The sequence below is a fragment of the Sinocyclocheilus rhinocerous genome, unplaced genomic scaffold, assembly GCF_001515625.1.
Source record: "Sinocyclocheilus rhinocerous isolate Xijiao unplaced genomic scaffold, SAMN03320098_v1.1 scaffold1483, whole genome shotgun sequence".
Lineage (NCBI taxonomy): Eukaryota > Metazoa > Chordata > Actinopteri > Cypriniformes > Cyprinidae > Sinocyclocheilus > Sinocyclocheilus rhinocerous.
The window spans coordinates 235,876-256,918 of NW_015625211.1; the positions used below are offsets into that span (position 1 = coordinate 235,876).

The 21,043-nt window shown below is 37.5% G+C and overlaps 2 protein-coding genes across 7 annotated transcripts in view; both read left to right on the top strand.

Moving 5' to 3' along the window:
- The window catches only part of htt (huntingtin), a 50,815-nt gene extending 47,443 nt beyond the window's left edge, over positions 1 to 3,372 (top strand). For all 5 annotated transcript variants that reach the window (XM_016565118.1, XM_016565132.1, XM_016565125.1 and 2 more), the window contains 2 exons: positions 1,504 to 1,664; positions 1,790 to 3,372. In XM_016565118.1, the coding sequence (XP_016420604.1) occupies positions 1,504 to 1,664; positions 1,790 to 2,003 (375 nt within the window). In that variant the 3' untranslated portion in view covers positions 2,004 to 3,372. The remainder of the gene's footprint in view (positions 1 to 1,503; positions 1,665 to 1,789) is intronic.
- A 3,397-nt stretch (positions 3,373 to 6,769) lies between these two features.
- The window catches only part of LOC107749922 (regulator of G-protein signaling 12-like), a 47,780-nt gene continuing 33,506 nt past the window's right edge, over positions 6,770 to 21,043 (top strand). For both annotated transcript variants that reach the window (XM_016565161.1, XM_016565169.1), the window contains exons 1-3: positions 6,770 to 6,841; positions 8,278 to 10,378; positions 19,275 to 19,385. In XM_016565161.1, the coding sequence (XP_016420647.1) occupies positions 8,420 to 10,378; positions 19,275 to 19,385 (2,070 nt within the window). In that variant the 5' untranslated portion in view covers positions 6,770 to 6,841; positions 8,278 to 8,419. The remainder of the gene's footprint in view (positions 6,842 to 8,277; positions 10,379 to 19,274; positions 19,386 to 21,043) is intronic.

Consider the following 21,043-nt stretch of genomic DNA (forward strand, 5'->3'; position numbering starts at 1 on the left):
TAAGCTTTCATTCAAGCTCAAATAACAGGTATTTTGCATACACATTAATAATCTTAATTACTAAAAGGTGTTATACCACATTGGTTAAACTTGCACCGATTACAGGAAACACATCACACATATATCAGACATAAAACATATTATTTGTGAATATAGTTGCCATTTTATACTTTTAAATGATTGTCTCTTGAATTGTCTGTGTAAGTTCTGTTTCTTTGTTGCAACGACCAGAGCACGGTTCTGTTGGAATGCAGGATGTGAGGGGAATCCTGTGTTAGTCACGTATAGATCCCGTGTTTGCATGCCTGAGGGCATCAGTTAATTTACTTCCTGTGCCTACACTGGGCATGTATGGAACATTAGCGATCACGAGGTATCTATATGTCGTGAAAGAACTTTTCAGTCCTGATACAAAAGATCTCTGTGTTATCTCCTGAATGGATTAGTTCGTCATCACTCCTCTGAGTAGATGAGACAAGGCTGACAGGAAATCGCCCCCGAATATTGGAGTCATGTGCTGGGATGATTCCATGGCATATCAGTGTCTGTTATGGATAGAAATCCTACATCATTATCTGTATAGTCTGGTTCAAATAAGTAAGGCTGGGCAAAAAATTGCAAGTCAAAATTGCAAGTCATACGAAAACACTTTTATGTACAGCATACGTCATCCTTTTGCTTGTAAACAAGGCTCCTGTGTCAGCAGTAGGGCTGCAAAATGATTGATCGCGATTAATCACATTCAAAACAAAAGTTGGTTTACATGCTATACGTGTGTGTATTATGTATATTTATTATGTATATAAATACACACACATACATGTATATATTAAGGAAAAATATGTTAGATTTATATATAATATAAATTATATACAAGTATAAATATGCATACAATTTTTTTTAAATATATATATATGTGTGTGTATTTATATATACATAATAAATATACACAGTACACACACATTAAATTTTTATTTTGAATGCGATTAATCGTGATTAATCTTTTTGCAGCCCTAGTCGGTAGCATCACACGTATGCTTCGTGGTACGCTAGTGAATGCACGTCGAAGACACGGAAGAGAAGAAATTGTTGAATGAAGCCGTTATTTTTGTTTTCTTTGCGCACAAAATGTATTCTTGTAGCTTCATAAAATAACGGTTGAACCACTGATGTCACATGGACTATTTTAATGATGTCCTCACTACCTTTTTTGGTCTTGAACGTGTCAGTTGTGTTGCTGTCTATGCAGGGTCAGAAAGCTCTCGAATTTCAACAAAAATATCTTAATTTGTGTTCCGAAGATGAATGAAGGTCATAGGGGTTTGGAACGGCATGAGGGTGAGTAATTAATGACAATTTTCATTTTTGAGTGAACTAACCCTATAATGCTTCGGGTACTCAGTGATCTTAAATGCTTTTGATTCTTAAAAGTGCAGTTTACAAAATTGGACCCCATTGGCTTTCACTACATATTCATATAAGTGCATATATTTCTCGATACAGGTATTTCAGACACTTCATGCAACTGGGCAGTCCTCCATGGTGCGTGATTGGGTGCTACTCTCGCTGTCTAACTTCACACAGAGGACGCCTGTCGCCATGGCAATGTGGAGCCTGTCTTGTTTCTTTGTCAGTGCCTCGACCAGCCAGTGGATCTCTGCCCTGTATCCTTGAACACATATGATTTTCAGTTGGTGCAGTTATTGCACCCTGTGTATTGGTAACAGCACAATTCCTATTCCATACTTTCTTTTCTTCATCCTTGTTTTCCTTAACGTCTTCCCTTTAGCCTGCCGCATGTCATCAGTCGCATGGGGAAGTCTGACACAGTGGACATTAGCCTCTTTTGTCTGGTAGCTATGGATTTCTACCGACACCAGATCGACGAGGAGTTAGACCGCAGGGCCTTCCAGTCGGTCTTTGAGATGGTGGCTTCACCTGGTAATCCGTATTACCAGTTACTTTGCTGTTTGCAGAGCATTCACCAAGACACGTCACTATAATACAGAAAACCATAATGTATCATTAGGATCTCCACTGCAAATTAGGCATCAAAAAGATGGTAACAGTACCCGAGCAGAAGACATCACATTTATCAGAACATTACACACCAGGATGCATGGCAACAACAAACAGTTATCTCTGATTGGAGAACGGTAACAGTAACGTTATACACCAGAGGACATTGCCCCATGTAGTTCATAGTTATTAGAGACAGTGGGACCAATCCAAGCAGGGCTGCACATCCATTCAAGTATGTGGCCACAAAAACCACAGCGCACTAGAATCTGTAATTAAAAAAAGAAAAGCAGTGCTACCATCAGAATATTTGACTGGTTTCACGGTATGTCACTTAACGTTTTAAAAGTCTATATGGATGCAAGCTTGTCTTCTCTATATTTTGTATGTATAAATGCTCTTCATCTGGTATCAAAGAATGTTACTGTGGCAAAACTGTGAGGCTGGTCGCAATGGTTATCGGTCAAAACTGACAATGCGTTTCCATCATTAGTAACGTTATATTCTAATATAGAGCATTTTCAGCTATAAACAAACTGACTAAAGAATATATTGTAGTGAATGTTCTTAAAAACATGATGCAAACACTATTAAAATATCTCCTGCACTTCCGGAATTCAGCAGATCCAAGATCAGATCTTTTAGTCCGCAGACCTGGAGTTCAGCTACTCCAAGTTACTTTATTGTCCAAACTTGCTAAAATCAATACATCTGGGTATTTAATACAATGCATTAAATATGTTAAATACGGTCTCTACCCTCCTCTCCAACAGTCCATACTCTCTGAAAGACGCTCACTTTCATACACTCGCCACTTATTCAGTTTAAAATAATTCCTTTTGCATGGGCGACACATTGCTTTGCTCTGTGTTTGCTAGCACTTGAAGCGAAAATAGATTGTAAATTGAATTTGTATATCCCCTCTAATGTGGGAAGAGGGTATGTACGACTATTGGTATGATAAGATTTTTGTGTATTTAAATGTAAAATGTGTTTGACTTACTAAGTAAGAGGGGTAAATTGCCTGGAACAAAGTTTATTTTTTCCTCTTAAAATTTGGTTGTCTATATTTGTTGTTTTTAAGGTGATACTTTTTTTTAAGACGGAGAAAAACCAGATCACAAATGTGAATCTCTTAAGTCCTTTTGTATGGACAGGGTTTGAAATAGCCATAGCAGTTAGCGTAGAGAAGTTTTTAGATGATGGTTTATGCATATGAAATTTGCAGCTCAAATCTACATACTGTGTCCCTTGAACCACATCTTTAGTTTTTTGTTGAATTTCTTTTAAAAGCTCAGGATGAAAGATATGATTATTGATCTAGTGTAATAACTGGAAGTATGTATTTTAATCTATAGAGTGTTTACATCAATGTACAATTTGTGTAAAAGAAATACTATTTGTGATTAAATGAATAAACTGTGGTGCATGACAACACCTATTGGTGGACATGAGATCGTGTAAAGAAAAAGGCTGTTGTAACCCAATGTGTGCAATAACTCAACCTTTCATTTTTGAGAGACTAAAAAAACAATAATTTATCTATCTCGGGTGGCATAGAAACCTTCACTGTAAATATAAGTCTATTTGAGAAGATGAGGATGTATATTAACTTGAAGCATGCTTTAGTCTGCTTTCAATATTGAGTCAATATTTTATGTGATGACAACATTTGAAACGAGGTGACTTGTGTTTGTTAGTCAGCTCAGTCTATATGGAAATTGCATAACCATAACTACCAATGACAGACGAATTTGGCAAATTACATGATTCATTGCATGCTTCCATGGAGACAATTAGCTGGTCATGTCTAGTATGTATATGTTTATTATGATACTATGAAATGTTTGCTTTGTCTTAGTGAAGCAGAACATATACATAGCAATTAATACTTGATATTTTCACTGCTCAATGAAAAGCCTTTACTTCTCTGAAATGTATTGTCAGATTCATCTTAAATTCATCGTAAATATCGCCCCATGCCTGCAGGATTCTTGCAAATCAACAGATTATAGAACCATTCAAAATAATGGATTTACATAATGGGCAAATATACATACGGTGTCCTTTGAAACGCATCTTTAGCGGCTTTTGAAGATCTTTAAATCTCAGTTTTGTTGGGCTAAATAAGATAGTAATGTTAGGGGTCACGTACAGCTGGAATAACTTAAACGGCTTTCATAAAGACCACCAACATGGTTGGACCAAACGTGAAATACTGCAGAATTAATGTTACTACTAAGCCTATCACATTTTTGTAAATATCAGATGGTAAATACCTTTTATCATCTATAGTTCGTGCTTGGAAGCTTCATTTGGGAAAGAGAGGGAAGAATCCTGACTGGTTATTGCATCTCAGATGGGAATGATTTTTAAGCCACTCCCCTTGAATTATATTGCTCTTTTCTATCAAATTTAGATTTTTATTCTTTACACCTCCCCCTATTGATCTCAGTAGTGATCCTGGTAGATCTCAAATCAGTGTTTACTTCAGCTTGTTTGATCTGAGATGAAGAACAAACATGCAGTTAAAATTTAGCTGGAGCAGCAGCATGTCAAGTTCAAGTTTATTTCTAAAGCACATTTAAAAACAGCTCAAAGCCGACCAAAGTGCTGTACACTGTCAATAGCACAAATACAATAAGTAAAATATTAATAGCATAATGTCAAAATACACATAACATGACTATTACGAAATCAATTAATAAACGCCAAGGTAAAAAGATGAGTTTTTAGGCAAGATTTAAACTCAGGTAGAGTGGAGGCCATTCAGGAACGCCACATGTTAAAAGACCCAGAGATGAAGTACAGTTACCTATTTTGACCCTAAATCTTCTATCAGTTAAAAAGGATTTAAACCAACTTAGAACAGCACCTCCCAGGCCTACAAAAGATTCTAATCGAGAGATAAGAATCTTTTGATCAACAGTATCAAAGGCTGAATATAGGTCCAGCATTACTAAAATGACGGAATCTCCTATAAATATCACAGTACGATGCCATGATGGTCAAGCACCGGAGCTTTTTTTTAAATAAAAGGAACCTTTTTACTTTAGTTAGCTATTTAATTAGCTAATTTATGCAAACTATAGCTGATAAAAAGGACAAAAAATTGATGTATTTATTTTAATGGATTGTTTAACGTCATAAATCATGAAAATACTATAATATAGAAATGAATAAAATATGTAAAATCTTCAGTTTGTTTAATTGCATTTTTCATTTATCACATATTGTAGGGCTTGTCAACTAGTGACTCACTCTAAATCCAGCCTGTCAGTTATTTTCAACTTTATTTTACACAGAATGGGAGGTTTAAGGGGGAAAAGAGGAGAAACACTGTTCTTTTTTTATTATCATTATAATTTTTGTAATGTGACAGTTGGATATTTGATATGCACGTTAGATTTAGAAAAACAGTCCTTCAGAGAATATGGCCCTTAAGTAGTTGAAGAGCCCTGAAATATTACACAATTTTTTTTAATCATTATTACTTTTTTTTTTTACATTTACCCATATGCTTTGAACATTTTCTACTCCAAGGTAGGATGTTTTATGATGTGCTCGATAATGGATTTGGATGTTTTAGAGTTTATGCTGGTAATCCTCTGAAAAGCGCAGGTTATTAACTTTCTGTGCAGAACAAATGGGGGGTTACAAGCCCCCCACAAACTTGTTACACACAAGCTTGTGTGTGTGTAAAATAGAATTTTACATTTATGTTTATGTCAGTTCAACAGCAGCAGCTGTTAATTAACTATATTATTTGCTACTAATAATCTTAAAATAAAATAAACCATATCTCTCTTGATAATCCCATCTTTTATGTGTTATGGAAACACCTTGGGTGGAAAAATCGGTCACTTTCTACAGACCTATTTAAAGAACAATTAAAAAAAAAAAATTACTTTAAAGGGTTAGTTCACCCAAAAATGAAAATTCTGTCATTAATTACTCACCTCATGTCGTTTCAAACCTGTAAGACCTTCGTTCATCTTCGGAACACAAATTAAGATATTTTTGATGGAATCTGAGAGCTGTCTGAGCCTGCATAGACAGCAACGCAACTGAAATGTTCCCAAGTCCAGAAACATAGCAAGGAGATCTGTAAAATAATCCATGTGACATCAGTAGTTCATCCGCAATTATACGAAGCTACGAGAATACTTTTTGTGGCAAAAAGAAAAAAAAAAACCTTTATTCAACAATTCGTCTCCTCCGCATCACCCTGGTTCCATTTTGGAGAATATCCGCTGGACGTAAACAGCGTAAAAGTATTCTGGTAGCTTCGTATAATTGCGGTTGAACCACTAATGTCACATGGATTATTTTACCGATCTCCTTGCTACGTCTCTGGACTTGGGAACATTTCAGTTGCGTTGCTGTCTATGCAGGGGAAATATCTTAATTTGTGTTCCGAAGATGAATGAAGGTCTTACAGGTTTGAAACGACATGAGGGTGAGTAATTAATGACAGAATTTTCATTTTTGGGTGAACTAACCCTTTAAATGGTTCTAGTGTGAACCTGGAAGGGTATATTTCTTAATGCCATTCAACTCTTAAACACTACATCTATATAACACTGAGGATAAACTGAATTATAGCCCTAAATCCAATGTCACGTAAAGGAAAAGCCCTTTACCGGTGCTGTCCTTAAAGAAGAAAAGAAAAGAAAAAGGAAAAAAAACAGATGTAGTTTCCTCCTCCTCCTGCTTCTGCTGTCCACACACCAGCTGCCCTCTCCTTTTGTTTACTCCTTATGCAGCACTAAGGTTACCATGTCATTAAACTTCACATCAGGTTGGGGCACATCCGTCACAAGTAAGAACACGTAATTACCTAATATATAACTATGATCTATAACTCAGTATTATCTGTACTGTAATGCAACGATTTCTTTATTTCTTCCTCACAGGAAAGTTTTTTGGGAAGTGGTGGCTAATGTTAGCAATGTAGCCATGGGAATTTCTTGTACTTTATGCGGATATTAAAATTTTTTAGGTACAATATACTGTTATTTAACTGCATGAGGATCTATAAAAGATTATCGTTTTATAGCTTTTTACGAGTTGTGTCTCTATATGTTATTCTAGTCAGTATCTGGCTACTGATGCCGATAATTCAATACCGTTAAATGTTACTCACTGCCCAGCTGTTCCTCGCGAAAACCAACACCGAGGCAGCTCGGCTCTCTATCGATATTAAATATTAAATTAATCTGGAAACTAGTAGGTATTAAGACGTGTACGGTGGTGTTATACTTTTAGTCGTTTTTCGCTCGTGTTGACTTCAACACCTGTAGCATAACTTTTGTGGTCAGTTGGCAAGTCTCCGTCAAACTTGGTTTGGGTCGTTGTGGAGATGATTGACAGCCATGGAAACCAATGAGCGATGAGAAATGTCTAGCGACAGTTCCATTGTCATGGTTACACGTGTTAACGCGTGGTTATTCCAACAATGGGAAAAAGTAGGCGGGACCGAAAGCAAGAGTGGATGAGCCTTCTTCGCTTCTGTAACTTTAAGAGAGTCTTTTAAGAAACGAAGGAAAAGATATCGATGACAAACACTATTACATTTGTGAGTTTGTGTATCCTGTCAGTGTTCCATCATATCAGTTTCATGTTTATTATTATAAAATGCTAACGCCACGCCACTTTTCAAAAACACTGTCCCCCGCCTTTAAAATGCATATTGCATATATACGCTTGTATATAAATGTCCAGTAAGGCTTGTATTTTTTATTTGGTTAGCATATTGTAAGTTCTATATCGTTATATTTTACATACATTATATATAACATTAATTTATGTGGGTCAGTGCCAAATGACGGCATGACAAAAAATATTTTGAAAACACAAGTTCCAAGTTCTTACAAATTGAATCCTTGTAGTCATGTTGGTTCCATATATATGTATTTGTTTATCAATCCAACACCTGGACATTTCTAATTTGAAGCCACACTAAAAAATATGAAAAAAAATATGAATAAAAATAAAATAAACAATTGAAAACATGTTGATGATGGAAAAAGTGATGAAAAAAAATGCCTATTCTAAGATGAAGCAATAATCATAACTAAGCAGTAACAGTTACTGCAATTCTCAATGTTTTAATGAATCCCTAATAATTTAATCAACTTGAAATGCATATTTTAATAACTGAAATTACCTGCTCACCATTTCCATATAATTTTCTCTTAATGTGATGATTAATTTGTCAGTGTATTAATGAACTTTTTCCCTCTCTCCTTTGTGAAGGTATTGTATGAATATTCAGTCATGCACCATGTTAGTGCCTTAGACTCGGGCTCTGGAGCTGGAAGGATGGTATCACTAAACTCGCCATCTCTGCTTTTGTGAGCCCTAGTCAGAAGAGAGTAAAAGAGGGATTGAAGCAAGGATGTTCAGACAATCAGAGCAAGGCAGGAGGCGTGTGAATGCCCAGCCATCTACGCGCATAAGAGGGGTGGAGGTTGCGAGGGGAAGAACAGGCTATGGCTTCACACTATCTGGTCAGTCTCCATGTGTGCTGAATTGCATCCTGAAGGGTAGTCCGGCTGACTACGTTGGCCTTCGCTCTGGAGATCAGATACTAAGTGTGAACGACATCAATGTGTCCAAAGCATCTCATGAGGACGTTGTCAAGCTGATTGGCCGCTGTACAGGTGTCCTACACTTGGTCATCGCTGAAGGCAGTCATAACAATGCACATTTAGATTCATGTTCAAGCGATGAAGAATTGGGCTTCCATGACCACAAGAGCCACTCGCTGCGGCCAAAGATAGACTCAAAGACACTTGGCATAAACCGTGCAGAACGTGTAGTAGCAGAAATGCAGTCTGGTGGAATCTTTAACATGATCTTTGAAAATTCCAGCCACTCATCCAGCAGCTCGGAGAAGGCAGTAGCTTGTGCCTCTGCTTCTAAAACCAGGGCTCTCTCAGAGCCAGACTTCTCATACGGTAACAACAGCACCCGACAGAGCGATCCCAACTTGCTCACTGAAGAGGAGATGGCCAAAGTGCTCAATGATGACTCTGTGTTCGTTGATATGTTTGAACAGCAAGAAGAATTTGCCCTGTTGCAAAATGCAGACTCTGCGAGTATACTCAATGTTGGGATGGTTGTGGGATACTTGGGATCTATTGAATTAGCTTCAACAAGTGCCAATTTGGAAAGTGACAGCCTGCAGGCAATTCGTGGCTGTATGCGACGTCTGCGCGCAGAACAAAAAGTACACTCGTTGGTCCTGCTCAAAGTCATGCATGATTGTGTACAGCTGTGCAACGATCGAGGCACTGTTCTAGCCACTTACCCTGCAGAGAAGTTAGCATTCAGTGCCGTGTGTCCAGACGACCGCCGCTTCTTTGGCCTTGTCACCATGCAAGCCACAAATGACCACGCCATGAATCAACACGGTGAGGAGGAGCAAGGCTTGCGTACGTCTTGTCATGTCTTTATTGTAGACCCTGAACTCTGTCATCATAAGATCCACCAAGGTGTAGCCCGACGATTTGGCTTTGACTGCACTCCAGACCCAGATACCGGTGGCTGCTTAGAGTTCCCACCGACTTCCCAGCCGCTTCTACAGTTTGTGTCAGTGCTTTACCGTGATATGGGAGAATCTATAGAGGGTATGCGAGCTCGAGCTTTCCTCGATGGTGATCTAGATGCTCAGCAGAACAATAGTACAAGCAGCAACAGTGACAGTGGCATCGGCAACTTCTTGCCAGAGGAGAAAAACAACCGAGTCCTCTTGGTTGACTTGGGCGCAAACCCTAGTCGCCATGTTCCCACAGGACTATGGGAAAACCCACCAGGACCTCATAGCCAAAGTGTCCTTGGAGGTCTTCCACCACCACCGCCGCCGCCGATCTCACATCGTAATGGCTACCGCCCTGACCAGTTTGTAGATCACCCTCAGCCCCATCCACATTCCCACGGAGACCCACCTCTGCTTTCTGGCAGGCATCTAAACTCCTCCTCACGGCTGGATGTGTCAGGTCTTCCTTCACGTTCGCACTATTCCGCCCATGGCAAGAAGGTGACGGGGGCATCAGGCCAGCGTTGGCTGCCAGTTCACGTCCTGAGAGACTGGCGTCAGGGGCACAACAGTGATCAGGAGTCTTATGCAGAGTCCACAGACGGATGGTCCAGTGCTAACTGTAGCACCCTGCCACCACCCATGAGTAAGATTCCAGCCGACCGGTACCGTGCTGCAGGCGAGATCGCCTCGCAGCCTCACCGGCTCCATGCGCAGAAGGACGAGTGGACTAAGAAGCTGTTTGGGGAGAAGAACCTACGAGAGCATCAGCAGCAATCGAACGATTGCAGAAGAATGAAAGATTCAGAGAAAAAGGTAAGAGAATTTTTTTAAGGCCCCGATTCAAGTTCTGTTTTCAAGGCTACCTCATTCCAGAGGAGTTGACCTCAAATTGAAATGCATTCAGAATTACAACAGTAAGTGATCCTCCGGATTAGGAAGAATTAGTAAGTAATGATTTTAAATTTGATACAAGTGCAGTACACTGGTTAATGCGCCGGTGAATGTGTTGTTCAAACAATTGTTGTCTGTGCAAAAAGTCCTTGCAGGCGAAAACTAATGTTCTTGGAATTGATATCACCTTTTCCTTGTTCTTATTATCAGGCACGGCATGATCCTTTACTTTGCTGTTTTCAATTGCACTAGGAATTTCCACCACAGAGTTTCTGCAAAAAAAAAAAAAGTTCACTGATATTCTCACTCATTTTATGTTTAAAATATGCTGTTGCTCTTATAGTTTTGCATTGTTACTCAGTAAAACTGCACAAACACTTCACTGTCAAAAATAATTCTTTCAGGTAGGTGACATGCATAGCCAGGCTGAAAATACCTCTTTCTCATTTGCTGCTTTAGCTGCTGCTCCTCGCTTGGAGGGAACATGTTAAAACTGACCCTGAGATGAGAAGATTGAGATACAAAGCTGGGTTCGAATCAATCTCCCAGTGGAAAACTTTCCGTTCAAATGGCTGTGAGCTTCTGCTCTGATCTGACAGTCTTTGATGGGCCTCCAGCAGCTCAAGTTTTGGGCGTTAGATGTCAAACCACTGAAATTAATCTGATCAGGATAATTTTAGAAATGGTTCATCCAAACATGAAAATTCTGTCATCAGTTCATGTTGCTCCAAACCCATATGATGTTCTTTCCTCTGTGGAACACCAAAGGAGAAGTTTAGTAGAAAGTTGATGCACTCTCTTCCATAAAACAAAAGCAGTATAGGGACCAGGTGCTGTTAAACTCCAAAAATGATGAAAGTAAGTTGCCCTAAAACTACACTCTCAAGAAAAGTGGTTCTAAAGGGTATCAGATTAGGGTTCTTCGGTCTGCAACAATAGCAGAACCCTTTTGGCCCATCGTGTCTCTTTCATTAGTTTAAGTAAAAGCAATTATGTTTCTAAAGCCAAAATAGCATGAGCCCTTCACAATTTGGGCAGTACCCTCAACTGAAGAGAGATGGTCGCACTTGCATGTTCAAAACACTAACACAAAGAACCATTTCAAAAGGGTTCGTCGGGATGATATGTTTGTAAATAAAACTGTTACTATGCTTAAAGAACCTATAAAGAACCATCTTTTTTGTATTGCGGATGACTCACACAATGTATTCCAAGTTTTCAGAAGCCATATGATACTTTGTGTTCTACAGATGAAATTAAAGTCATACAGGTTTGGATTGACATGAGGGTGAAATTACAATATTCTTCAACAGACTATTGGCTGGACTATTTGTGAAGTACTAAGCTCTAAAAACACAGTTTCTCAGATAAAGTAAATCCCCAGAACTGCTCCACAGGAGCTAAAGGGCCCAAACAGGCCCAAAGATGTCCACAGGCCCAAAGCAACAAAACAGACAACATTGATTGGATTTCCCAGAATAGTATTGTAGCTGTTATATGCATCATCTGTGACAATAGCTTCAGGGTCTGCTAAAAACAGTAAGGCATGTCAGACATCAATGGTCTTGTGTTCACTGCTTGAAGGAATTGTTTTTCATTCTCTGCTTGTTTCATTCTAGCACCGCTTATAATGTGGACATCAACATCAATTTTATTTTTGAATGTATGCATAAGGAAAAGTGGTATTTTTGCATGCTGTAGCATTTCTTTAAGATTTTTCCACTAATTAATTTGAATAGTGTGACAAATGAATATTTAAAAGTACAAATACTCCATGTAGTCTCTCATTTATTGAGGTAATAAAAAACTGCATGCTTAAATGTAGTTGCTAGGGTGATTCCAGGCTGTATTATTGATATGGGAGCATTCTAGTTGAGCGCTGTTGACATAGAGACCATGCCACGTCTGTCTCACACTGGTTGCAGCAGTGTGACTGATGAAGAGGTGTGAGGTATCATGGCAGCATGAGTTTTAATAGTGTACAGTCAACCTGAATAAGGCTGATAAATTGTTAATTAATGTAAGGTGTTTTGAAGTTGTAATTTTCTTTACTGCATTAGCTGCACAATCCCAACGCATAGGGATCTATTCACAGTGGTTCTTTTCATTATATTAGTTAAAAATTTCTTGTCTGTTTGTGAGATCATGAAAGAGACTAAACTTAACATTTGCTTGGCATCCACATTGGGTTATAAGTTGATCTCTTACTCACCAACAGGCGGCACTGTTCCACTGTCTGTGTGTCAGTTACAGGTCAAATACTTGTTGCAATATTGTATGATGATTCTTTTCCTTTGTCCATTTTACCTCCCAAACTCAATTACATTTTCAAATGATTATTCATTTAGGTGGTATGTATGAATTACTTTAGATTTTAAAACAAATTACTGGTAACACTGTAGTAGATGGCAACACTTTAAGGACCAGTTCTCACTTTTAACTAGGCCTAGTTGCTTAGTAGCATAGTAGCATGCATATTACTAGCATATTGGCTGTTAATTAGTACTTACAAAGCAGATATTATTGCCTTATTTTGCATTGCCATATTTTAGATCCCTTAATCCTACCCCATACCTAAACTTAACAACTACCTTACTATTAATAAGCAGCAAATTAGGAGTTATTGAGGCAAAAGTCATAGTTAATAGGAAGTAGTGAGAATTGGACCTTAAAACAAAGTGTGACCTTTTAGAATAGGGAACACATATTTACTATTAATGAAGAGTTACCTCCTCAATAAATGCCTAATTACTGCTTATTGATAGTAAGGTAGTTGTTTAGTAGTCATGCAGAGAGAAGTGTTAAGGGATCTTGAATATGGTCATGCAGAATAAGGCATTAATATGCGCTTTATAAGTATTAATAACCCACAACTATGTTAGTAATATGCATGCTAATAAGCAAAGTTAATAGTGAATATGTGCTCCCTACTCTAAAGTGTTACCAACATATCTAACCAATTGGCTTCATTTTATTTATATTTTATTTAAATGTTTAATATATTTTCATTTGTTTGTCATTTATTTGCATTTATTGCACAAACATTTTTTCCCAAAATTATTATACAATAGATATTGTTCAAAGAAAAGATGAAAAGTGTTTAGACACTTTCTTGTTGTCATCCATAGTTAATGTAATAAATGCAGCTAACTTCATACATCCACTAAAAATCACCTTGTCAGCAGTTGGCTAAAAGTAATTGCAAAATTGACCCACTGTACTGTGTACAAGAAAAAATAGTTTCATTTTCAGGTTTATATTATTTGTAAATTACTTACCTACAATGACTATTGATCATGTGCTAGAAAAAGACATGCCAAGACTTGAGGAGAGCAGTATAGAACAGTCGTCATGTCAGTTATAATCCATACTGGGTATTGTTTTTCAGTATTGAGATGTTTAACAGTTGATTATATGAATACTTATTTGCAGTGGCTGTGTTGTAATCTTATAGTGTGATGGATTATTCTATAATAGATTTTTGCAGATCTGCTTCATGGACCTACAGAGAACAAGATAGTTTTGCGATGGGAATGAAACAGATAAACAGATAGATGTTTTTATAGTGACATTTCTTGCTATGGTTTGTCATTCCAACATGGATGAAGTAAACAGGAAAGAAAGCTCTTCAAAGATAGCTCCTCCCTGATAAGTCTAAGAGGTCTATGCAGTGCACAGTACATCCCTGCTCCCCACAGGAATCCATGATGTTATCTCAACCCCAAGACTGACCCAACTGCACCCTAAGAGGGGAGAGAGCGCTAGAGAAGGAAAGTGTAAATAGTTCTGTTATGGGGTGAATAAATCAATAGGTGAAACTGCCATGAAATAAAAAAGAGGACAGAATGCACTTTGAGACCTTTCAGCTTTTATGTACGTACCATTCACTCTTTGGCAGCCTAAAAAAGAGCTTTAGGCTGTGCTGATGTAAGCATAGTCATATGAGCCTCATGTTTCTATGCCTTTCCCTTCATCATTAATCTTTTGAAGTATATAAATAAAAAAATTTTTCCTCCTAGGATTCAAGTGCTACACACAAAACAGAGCAGCTCCCGCTAACATCTGGAACATTTAGTGTTGTTCTCCAAAACCAATGTTGACAGCTCTATGCCTCTTTTCAGCAACCACCCGCAAGATTCACCCAAGGAATGTAGTTTAGTCCATGAGATTTCTTTAGATTAATTCACAACGCTGTGGTGCTCAATTGCCATGGAAACCACTGGGGTGATCAAGAGGTGGTCACTCATGTCTGGCTAACCTGTTCCTCCGTAATATGGCCAATAGTGTTTTTAATGAAACCCAATATGGGTCTAGTATCCAGACACCAGGAATGAATGCAGAATTTATTCGCTGCACTACAAGAACAAACCTTTGTGTTCTTTGAATTTTTGTTTGATTCTTTTTCATTGTTTTCCTCTTTACGTCGCTTTACGCTTCAGTTGTTTCACATTACAGTCCTTAACGTTCATATCCTTTCTTTAAGAAACCTGTGTTCATCTATTTCCATATAGCACACATCATTTGTTCTCTCCTGATTCTATGAGCTTTCTTTTTATGGTATGTGCGTCATGTGAGTGTGTGTGTGTGTGTGATCGTGTCTTTGCATGCTTGCCTTGAAATTCACATTGTGAGTGTGTGTGATTGAGAGAGATATTATGTAAATGTCCTGTCTTGTTAGCCTTAAAGAAATGTTTCACCAAAAAGGAAAATTCTGTCATTGTGTAGGCCTGCTCACCATCTTTCTACACAGAAAATGCACACGAACTTCACATGTGCAATCACGTTAAAATCACATGTGAAATATGTAAAACACACATGAAACATGTGGTTTTGGAACATTTTCATGGTCTAAATGTGTGAAACCCATGTGATCACATATTGTCCATTTTTGTTCACGTGTTCACATGGGTTTCACACATTTAGACCATGCAAATATTCCAAAACCACATGTTTCATGTGTGTTTTACATATTTCACATGTGATTTTAACGTGATTGCACATGTGAAGTTCATGTGCTTTTTCTGTAAGGGAACCTTATCTCCAGGGAGATAAATATTTTGAGAAATCTTTGAAATTTCCTATATTGAAAGTCAATGGTCACCAAAATGGTTTGATTACCAACATTCTTCGAAATGTATTATTTTGTGTTTGCAGAAGAAAGAATGTCAAACATGTTTGGGATGACATGAGTGTGAGTAAATGTTGACAGAATTATAATTTTTGGTTTAACTATCCTTTTAAAGGGGTCATATGATGCTGCTAAAAATAACATTATTTTGTGTATTTGGTGTAATGAAATGTGTTTATGCGGTTTAAAGTTAAAAAAACACATTATTTTCCACATACTGTACATTATTGTTTCTCCTCTATGCCCCGCCTTTTTGAAACGCGTCGATTTTTACAAAACTCATCGGTCTGAAAAAGCGAGGTATGCTGTGATTGGCCAGCTATTCAGTGCGTTGTGATTGGCCAAATACCTCAAGCGTGAGACGGAAATCTTACGCCCCTCACCATACTGTGATGATGCCGTGTCCGGCCGGAGCGCTTTTATAAAGAATATCTCTTTGGATTTGAGACTTTAGTCTTTGCAACTTTACAGATCTTTTTTATGCACCAAGAGCTTGTAACACTCTAAAGAGAAAGGAAAAAATGAAATCGCATCATATGACCCCTTTAAATGCGGACACATTTGTGCATAGCTGAAGTATGTACTGCCTTGACTCTCATGTGCTTGTAGTCACTTGTGTTGGCATATTTGTGTGTGTGTGCATATGTTTGTTATCACTTGATGTGTCATAATGATGAGGCTGAACACACAGAGTTCGCTGCGTTTCTAGGCAACACAGGAGGGCATTTGATTACACTGCTCTTGTCATCTGCACAATCAGCCTCTAAACTTTAACCTATGAAAATGATCCCTCTAATCAGTCTGTCTGACCACCTGACTACCAATTCTCCCATCATTTTACATTCGTCCTTCTGTTTCTCTGTCTAGCGTCACTGATGATCTTTCTCTGACTGCATTAGGGTTAATGCTGATGTATTTTTTTTCTGTTTCAAGACTTTCTTTTATACCAGTTAAATGTGTAGAGAATGTGTAAATATTGTTGCTATGAGGCTTTGTTTGAGTGCTTACGGTTTAATAGCAATCAGACATACTACTTGCACCTGGTACATAGAGAATGGGCAAAACATCTCTTTAAAGGGATACTCCACTTGTAAATGAAAATTCTCTCATCATTTACTTACCTTCATGCCATCCCAGATATACATTACTTTTTTGGACACAAAGAAAGATTTATAGAAAAATAATCCATCTCTTTGAGTCCATAATGCAAGGGGATTCCCAGAGTTGATGCTTTGCAAAGTGAACATGATGTTAATCCATACGACTCCATTTAATGAATCAGTGTCTTCTGGCTTGTTTGTTGGAAGCAATTGTTTATATTAAAATAGTTTATCTTAAAAAAAATGATAAAATAAATATTTATATTCTTCTTACACAAACATATTTCACTTCAATAGACATTGATTCATCCTCTGCATTATATGGACATTGATCTAAAATATTTGTATTCATCTAAATCATCTAAAGAAAGAAAGTCATGGATTTCATGGGTTAGTAAATGATTTTCACTTGGGTTTTCACTTTAAGGTGCAGTCAAATTTTCCATTGTTTAGTGAGTTTTCATGGGCAAAATCCAGTAATTTCAATTGGAATCCCAGTCTGGAATTTCATGTGAGTGTAAAAGATTTCCCAACGTGGATTACAGGTTCAAGTTGGTCATACAAATTTGCTGTATTCTGTGTGAGCTGTGCTTAATACATCGCTACACTATTGACAGTAGACCTATTTTGCATATGAAGTTTTACTGAAAGTTTGCTAATGTGACTGTACCTTTTCACTGAAAAAAGTACTTAAGTCAGTTGCAGTAGTGGCAGTTGTGAGTTTTACACATGCATACACAAATTGTCTTTAAGAAAATTATGCAAATCTTGTTATTTTGGCAATACTGTGCAGTGCAGCTAGTGACACAAATGTCATATTTAACTTAACTTGTGTTGTTAGGAAATCCTCTTATAAAAATCACATTAGTGACAAAAGTATCCTTTACGTGGTTAATTTTTACACTCGCACACACACAAGCGCACATTTCCCCATGTGTCTGTTCATGTGATCCTCAAACAATATCGCCAAACGTTCCTCTCATAATGAAAACAAACAGCAAGAGGAGAGTTGTTTACTGGCTACTCTGTGTATTTCACACGTGGAGTGGATGAGAAATGTTGTTGCCCTTTTCAAAAATAGGGAGAGGGAGACAAAGCGCTTATCACTTCTATTTCTCAGGAGACTATTTTGGTAGACGGACACTGTGATATGATTATGAGCTGGGATTAAGTCTGTCCACCAGACTCTCTTGTGTGTGCAGAACTAAGGATGAACGCAAATGTAGAAGTCTGATGAATGATCATGAGTGAACTTAAAACATGATATTTAAAAGTGATTTAAAATAAACTTTTATAATAAATAATCATTTAAAATAGCATTTGCATATGTTCTATGATGTAATTTATTGTTGAATTTTCAGCAGCCATTACTCTTCAGTCACAGGATCCTTCAGAAATCATTCCAATATACTGATTTGCTAATATGATGGTATTTAATATTTAAAAGTATTGTTTTATTTGTCACATTTCTATATTCAAAAGTTTTATATTTAAAACTTTAATCAAATAACATTTATGCAATTGTAATTATAGTGTAATTGAATTTTTATTATTTTATCAAGACATTTCTCAGTCAGTAGTAGCCTAGATTAATTTTGAAAAGTGCTGTCTTGATCTTGGTCTTGACTCGATCTCTCCTTGCCTTGGTCTTGGTCATGTTTTGGACTCAACACACTCAGGTCTTGACTTGATCTTGATTTAGGTGGTCTTGACTACAACACTAGTCATTTAGTCATTAATTTAGTCATTTTGCAGACACTTTTGTCCAAAGCGACTTACAATTGGGGAATACATAAAGTGATTCTTCTTAAAGAGGCAAACAGACACAGGAAGTGCTCATAATACCAAGTTTTAGGCATTTGTTCAAATAAGTATTTATCACAAGTTTATTTATCAAAGAATCCTGAAATAAAATGTATCTCAGTTTTTACAAATATATTAAGCAGTAAAATCTTTTTTCAACATGGAACCACTATTAATAATTAAGCACCAAAGCAGCATAATAGAGTGATTTTTGAAGGATCTTGTGATACTGAAGACTGTGTTGTCATCAAATAAATGACTTTTTAAAAATATATTCAAATAGAAAAGAGTTATTTTTAACTGTAATAATATTTTACATTACTTCTGTTTTTACTGTAATAAAATCTTATTTATTCCAAACTATTTGCTGGCTTTACTCAGCCAAAAAAAAAAAAACATTAAAAGTTCAACAACTGAGACATAAATTCAATGGGATTCACAGACATTTGATGAACAGAAATAGAATGATGAGTTCCTGAAGTAAGTGAATATGAAAAGTAGCTGTCAGAATCTGGTGTGGCCACCAGCTGCTTACAGTGCATCTCACCCTCACGGAGCGCACCAGATTTGACAGTTCTTGCTGTGAGATGTTACCCCACTCTTCAACTAAGACATTTGCAAATTCCCAGACATTTCTGGGGGGACACATGGCTACACGTGGTTTGCCAGTACAAAGACGATGGAATGTTTAATGAATCGCAAAACACATTGTATCATAAGGACTTTTGCATTGTAACAGTTTTGGTCTTGTGCATGTTACTAATGTCTTTCTCTCTGTTTCTCACAGGGTGGAAGATTTAAAGGCATCACTATGGGTTTTCCTCAGCGTTCCTCTGGCAGACGATCTTTTGGACGTTCCAAGCGTCTCAGTATGGCTCGCTCACTTGATGACCTTGAGGTAAGGTTCCCCAAATGCTTTTCTTTTTCTCCTCAGGAAGGTGTCCCTACATTTCAGTCTCTGTCTCTCTCGCATTCTCAAACTTCTCAGCATTCCGATCCTATCACTCGGAGGGTTGGGAATGATTACATAAGGAATGAGTGATCTACGCAGTAATTCAGAGACATGCATGCACACTGAAACAAACAAACACAAGTAACCCTCTGGAGTGCATGAACTCTAGGGCCCTTATTCACGGAACGACAGCTGTGTGCCTGTAGAGCAGATTTGACACCGCAGCGAGGGTATTCTAGTGTATTAATGGCTGTGGTCACATTCACACACGTGAGTTTAATTTTAGACCCAGCAGTCAAAGAGATAGAGTGCATCCACGTGTCGTGTGATGCTCGCACAAGTGTGGTGACGGCAGATTGCCATGGCAACGGAGGAGACGGTGAAACATGGATGGTGTAATTTTCAGATGGAAGAGCTTGGGGGCACAAAAAAACTGACAGCACATCACATCTCAGTCTATCCTGATAGACAGCATGCCAGTGGTTATTATAGTTTTATCTTTTTTGTGTGTGTGTAATTAGAGGCTTAATTTGGAACATTAAAGCTGAAGTGTGTGTGTTTTTTTTTTACATATTTTCTCCTATTCCAACTTAATTTGTGCATAAAACAATAAGTGAAACATTCATGTGTTGTTTTTTGTGAAAAGTGTAAACACTGTGGATCTGTGGTGGTATGAAAACATTGCTTGACAAATAGTAGTGATTTGGCAACCTGTTTGAAAAATCATTATTTTTTTAAATGTTAACGTATTTAAAATGAACATCAATCTGTGCTTAACATTCACAAAGTTATCCATTATAAAACTAAAGTCCTCCTTGGTATAGCATGATGACTGAGTACAAGGAATGGATTTCTACCCAGAAAATCTTTGAACTGGACCCATGAATGTAACCCTTAAGTATTTAACTTATTCCGCTCCACTCCTAAATAATGGAGGTTGATGGGTAAAAGTTGCCAAAAATAAAACGGCTAGAAAAAATCACATAGATTTAAACACTTAAAGGTGACATATTATGAAAATCTGACTTTTCCATCATTTTCCAACCAAGGAAAGGTGAAAAAGATTAACCCAGTAACTTTGTTTTGGTAAGCCATTTTCTGCAAGGGTCTGAAAAAATTAGCGCGTCTGATTTCGCTCCCCTAGTGACGTTGCAAAGGGATCGGTAATATTACCGCCCCTTAATCTGCAAGTTTCCACCCATGGCGTCATCATTTTGATTTCGCAAGCAACAACGGTGTACCAGTCCAGTTCTAATGCCATGGCGAAAGTTTGAGCAAAACATGCTAACTGTCTTTGACTGCATTGACGAGCACAGAACAATATTTAGAGTTCATTTACTGTATATTGCTGCTGCCACACAGATCTAAAATAAACATGCAATTTATTTCCCAGCTGTTTACCTTCACAGACATAATCGACTGTTTTTGTAACTCATGTGTGTTTTTAACGTAAACTTGTGTGTGATTGAGAAGTTAGTTTAGTACTCACATGCTGTGTGACAGCCGCTTTCTGTATGTGTGCTTCGGATGTGTGCACTCAGAAAACCGTATATCAGAAGTTTAAACGAATATGGTTTAAAATGCATGATTTCAGCGCGATAAAC